The sequence below is a fragment of the Populus trichocarpa genome, chromosome 6, assembly GCF_000002775.5.
Source record: "Populus trichocarpa isolate Nisqually-1 chromosome 6, P.trichocarpa_v4.1, whole genome shotgun sequence".
Classification (NCBI taxonomy): domain Eukaryota; kingdom Viridiplantae; phylum Streptophyta; class Magnoliopsida; order Malpighiales; family Salicaceae; genus Populus; species Populus trichocarpa.
In genome coordinates, this window is record NC_037290.2 from 11,183,719 (window position 1) to 11,188,680 (window position 4,962).

The window sequence follows — 4,962 nt, forward strand, 5'->3', positions numbered from 1 at the left end:
AGAATGGACAATAAGATTTCTCAACCTCCCCTCCTGCATCATTAACCATCAAGGTTGAGCAGTCCATACAAGGGCAGTACAATTTCTTAGAACCAAGAATCACAGACTCGCATAGAGCAATACCCCAGATATCAAAAACCTCCTTTGGTAAGGATCACACGGCAGTATTCTGGCTCTAAAACTCCTCGGCAATCTGACACCGTATAAGATATTATTGCAAGAATGTCGTCAAGCTTGGAAGCTACATATCTAATAATGCATTCAGTGCAATAAAAGTGTTCGCCACCTTTCAGACTGAATGAGTCACACAAATCCCTTCGCTCTACACCGATTTCGAAAACAGACTATCAGTTGCAGAATCAGAACATTCTCCAACCCTCAAGAAATTCCCCATCATCATATTTGTTTTCTTCATCTTCAGAGTCAACAACATAGTTGTTGTCAGCAAGCTAGAGAATCCCCTTTAATCCCCCTATTTCTGTTTTCTCTTGCTTTTTCTACGCTTGGACGACAACAGAACACCCATCTTGTTTCCCCTGTTTTCCTTTCTTCTAGTCTTCAATTCTCAAACTTCATTTTCACCCTTTGTTTCTTCTTTTTCGATATCTGTGGTTAACAAAAGTAAAAATCTGTGGGCAGCATGGTGATCTGCTGCTACCGAGTAGAAGCCATGACAGCCATCTTGGTAACTTGCTACCGAAGTTTAAGAGATACAAAGAATCCATCTTCTTTTGGTTTATGTTTTTTTTTTTTTTTTCAGTCCTAATATAACCTTGCCCACTTTTGCAACTAATAACCTGAAATTAGGGTATTTATTTTAGGCACTAGAGTCCATCCTGACCGTCAAATAAAAACAAAATCACATGGCAATGTCATAGATCAATGAAGAAGAAACAATAGAGAAGGCAGGAGAATCGATCCTAGGTGGTTTCCATTCTCCCTTCCACGAATTCAAAACCGAGGAAAGCTTTCTAAACTCATCAACCGCTTTTCTCTTATTCCACCCAGTATTTTTGTGAAATAGTCTTGCTGACTTTCATACTTTTGGCCTCAAAAGTAACTGATTAAAACGCCGACTTCTTTTTATGTCATTAGCAGTCGCTCACGTGAAAAGGGGATTCTTGGCCCTCGAATTGGAGATGACTTGCGCTCCAGAAGCCGGACGCATAGGATCATAGGCCTGTCTTCTACGCAAATTAACCATAGGCAGCCAAACCAGTGCTGAAAATTAAATTGGCTAAAGGTTATTCTATTTCATCACCCACAAGTAACCAACCAACCAAGATAAAATATGAGGGGGTTTAATAGAGTCAAGAGCAAGGAAAAAATTACTTTAGGGTGAGGGAAATTCCTCAGAGCAAGCATTGTAACTGATTTAAAATGTCTATACACAAACAATCAGTACGTATACAAGATTCTATACAAGCAAACCATCTGATAGTTTCCAGACAACTGAATAAAAAATTATAACTACAACATTAAAACTTATTGTCTGTCACATGAAACGGTCCTGTACACTTGAAACAATTTTGCAATTCAAAGATGGTGGATTAAGCTTAGGGACCAATGCACGTCTCTCAGCAGAGAATCCTATCATGCAGCAACGAGGATTCACATGCAGGAAGATTCTACATGAAAGGAGGGCTGGCACCAGTACTAATGCCGTAGACTTGAGTACAGCTCTCCAAGAGCAGTATATAGTGGTTCTGCAGCTTTAGGTCTGTCCACAGTTCCAAGAAGAATATCAGCAGTAGAGAGATAAGGATCACCATAGAACTTTAGATTGGTTTCCGTCCTCGTTGCTAAAATATTTCCTTCAAGTGATACTCCCACAAATGCCCCTGATACATGCCAAACAATTAAAAGATCAATTATCCTAACTTTTCAAATCGCAGCATAGTTTTAGGAGCAAAGACCAAAATAACTGACACCGTGAAGAATAGGAGAGCAACCAAATGCTAGGACATCTCCCAAAACCAATTTCAATGGTCTGGACATAGTATATAATTTCCATAATGGAGTCACCGAAGAAGGTTTTATTTAAAACAATGGGCAACTACGGATAAAGCATAATTCTAGGTAGCTATACATCCAGGGGTTCAGGGCATCAGAAGTGAAATTTTCCCATTCCCCACACGAAGATCATTGATTATATTTAGCTTCATCCTAAAAAATGAATTCAGTCCCCTTGGGACTTCAACCCGAGATTTTCCCTAAAGATCACTGTCACATCCAAAACAACATTCATCAATCTGAAAATGCAAACTGGAAATTCGTAGATTTATCAACATTTCTAACATTCATCAGCTATGGGCAAACAGTATGTTAAAAGTTAAGATCTTCTCCTCACAACAAAAGCTAAATAATATCTCATTTCAATCCTTAGTTTTAGTGCTACCAAAAGGCTTCTTGTCATAAGATAGAATTTAAAGATACAAAAATCTCAAGGTCAGATCACAAAAACTTATCTCAAAAATACCTTTGCTACAGCTGTAAGTATAGCACATGCCAGATCCTCTATCCCCAGCATGAAGATCTGCTTCCAGCACCCTCCCAACAGGGCCTGCTGCAGCACTGCAACCAGCCCCAAGAGAAAAATGCATGCGACTACAAAATGTCTTCACAGCTTTGTAATCATGGAGGACAATTATATAGTCCATGAGCTCACCCCCAATCTGGGAAACAAGGAGAGGAGTGACAAGAATAAAATTTCAGCATCGTTCAAATTGAATTAATTGATTTTATCTTAGAAAAAAATGATAACCAACTTTATCGTAGAAGAGGTAAGAGACTTTTCTTGCTCCAAACACAAGCATATCTTGGAGTTCTTTATGCTTCTGTTGCATTTTCAAAGATAAACCTAATTTGTTGAAAAGTTTACCTGAGCACCCCATCCTAAGCCAACCGAACATATTGCAGATGGGGCAGACCATGATCCATCAGATCTCCGAGCAATGACTAAACCAGTGCCAAGTTTGTAAGCAACTATTGCACCAGCTTTGACAACTGTTAAGATTGCCAAGCCTTTGGCTCCTTTCAGAATTGCTAAGGGGATGGACTTCTCAGGATTCAGCCTAGAAACCTGACCATTTCAGAAAGCATAAGCCCAACTGGTTCCTTAATGAAGAAGAATAATGAACAACTATAATTGAATAACCAACTTTTTTGGCTAGTTGACAATAACATGATGGGATAATGTCAACGGGAAAACATAAATAATATGCTGAATCTTCCTCCACTAGTCTAGAATTGCATAATAAGACACTGTCAACAGAGAAATGTAACTCTACCACCAAATCTAGGGTTGACATGCAATTAGTGATTAAAATGTAAGGCCTGAGACCAAGAATCAGGAAATTGAACATCTTTCAAACATAAAGAAGAACGAAAACAAGCAGAAAACACACCTGCCAATAGCTTCTCAACGTATTGGATGCTTTGTATACCTCATGTTCCATGGAGAAACCAACTGGCAGGTTTAACCATCCTCTCGTGCAAGTCCAATCCACGACATCATGTTTCGCCACTTGCATAGCATTGCTAATGGTATTAATAAGAACACCTTGCAAAGGATCAAGCCTATCATAGCAGGTATCACAAACCCTTTGTGGATTCCTCTCCCTAAACTTAACAGGTAACAAACACCGTCCTTTAGTACATGTTCTGCAAAAAACCCCACCACAAAAACGACAATGATGCCTTCCACGAGAAATTGCTGTAAAGGGAGCAGTACACTGCATACAAACTGTAGTAGAACTATCTGGCAACCACTCAGGCGGTTCAGCTTCCAAGACATCTTTGTACACGGTGGTATAATTTGGCTCCAGAAGTGGCGGGGCACTCGGAATATAAACAGAGGAGTGCAAATACGTGTCCCCATTCTTCTCCGATTCCAGAAAGGAAACATTTGAACTGGGCATTCGACCACCACCACCACCACCACCACCACCACCATCTTTATTCTGGCCAGTTAAAATGGCAACTATCCCACTTAATACATTTTTCAAGTTGACCTCTGGAAGCCTATTGAAATTTGCAGGAAAACGAGGATCGTCATCGTCATCAGTTGAACCATCAAGGTAATCCCGTTTCGGCACCGGCCATAAGGGATCATCGATATAGTCCTCAACATTAGGGTATGCATTCTTCTCCTTTTCTACCTTACAGAATTGAACTTTCCCTTCAAAACTCGCCATTCGCAGCAGCTAAACCACGTAAAAACTGATTTCACAACCAAGAAAAAAATATATTAATAATAATTCGAAGGAGCTGAATCCGTTAACACGAAGAATAATTTAGTTTTACGAAAACGAACAGCATAAGATTTGATTCTAAATCATTAGGGTTTTTCGTTACCTTTATTCAATATTGGGAGAATTGAAACGCAAGCGTACCTTGCGATAAGTCTGATCCAAGCTTTGAGATTTTCACCTTCTCTTTTTTCAATCGTCGACGGAAGACAACCACAAGCAAAAGGAAGGAACGGAGGAAGGGATGATTGGATTTGATAGAGAAGAACCATACGACACTCGGTATTGATATTTATTATTACATATATTAGTTATTGTTTGGGCTTTGGGACTCGTCAATGACCGTTCCCTATGGGCTGAAACTTTTCTATTTGCTGGCTTCGATTTTATTGATTAAGATACTGTTGGAAAATATGAATAATTCAGTTGTTTTTTTTAAGTATTTAAAAATATATTAAAATAATATTTTTTTATTTTTTAAAAATAATTTTTAATATTAGTACATTAAAATAATTTAAAAATACTAAAAAAATATTAATTTGAAGTAAAGAAAAAATAAAAAAATTTCAAATTTTCTCAAAAGCATTTTTAAAACAAAAAAATAATCACAGTTATAAGTTTTGAATATGAACATTTTGCTATTGAATAATTAGAAGTGTGTTAGTAATTGTTTTTAAAAATTTTTTAGTTTAAAATATATTAAAATAATATT

The 4,962-nt window shown here is 37.8% G+C and overlaps 1 protein-coding gene across 2 annotated transcripts; it reads right to left on the reverse strand.

The window, feature by feature from the left end:
- Window positions 1-1,332: 1,332 nt before the first annotated feature.
- Window positions 1,333-4,558, reverse strand: LOC18100275 (uncharacterized). 2 transcript variants are annotated; one of them, XM_006381492.3, is made up of 5 exons: window positions 4,395-4,558; window positions 3,408-4,221; window positions 2,882-3,082; window positions 2,480-2,675; window positions 1,333-1,841 (listed from the first exon to the last, which is right to left on the reverse strand). In XM_006381492.3, exons 2-5 carry the CDS (start codon window positions 4,194-4,196, stop codon window positions 1,657-1,659), a joined length of 1,371 nt encoding a protein of 456 aa, XP_006381554.1. In that variant the 5' UTR covers window positions 4,197-4,221; window positions 4,395-4,558; the 3' UTR covers window positions 1,333-1,656. The 2 variants fall into 2 exon arrangements, with proteins under 2 accessions (XP_006381554.1, XP_024460212.1); XM_024604444.2 differs by having other exon boundaries at window positions 4,357-4,534.
- Window positions 4,559-4,962: the final 404 nt, after the last annotated feature.

Excerpts from the sequence above, each read along its gene's own strand:
- LOC18100275 (XM_006381492.3), bottom strand. The coding sequence starts at position 4,196 with ATGGCGAGTTTTGAAGGGAAAGTTCAATTCTGTAAGGTAGAAAAGGAG. Across the intron at positions 3,083-3,407 it reads CGTTGAGAAGCTATTGGCAG|GTTTCTAGGCTGAATCCTGA; the intron begins GTGTGTTTTCTG and ends TGAAATGGTCAG. Across the intron at positions 2,676-2,881 it reads GCTTAGGATGGGGTGCTCAG|ATTGGGGGTGAGCTCATGGA; the intron begins GTAAACTTTTCA and ends CTTGTTTCCCAG.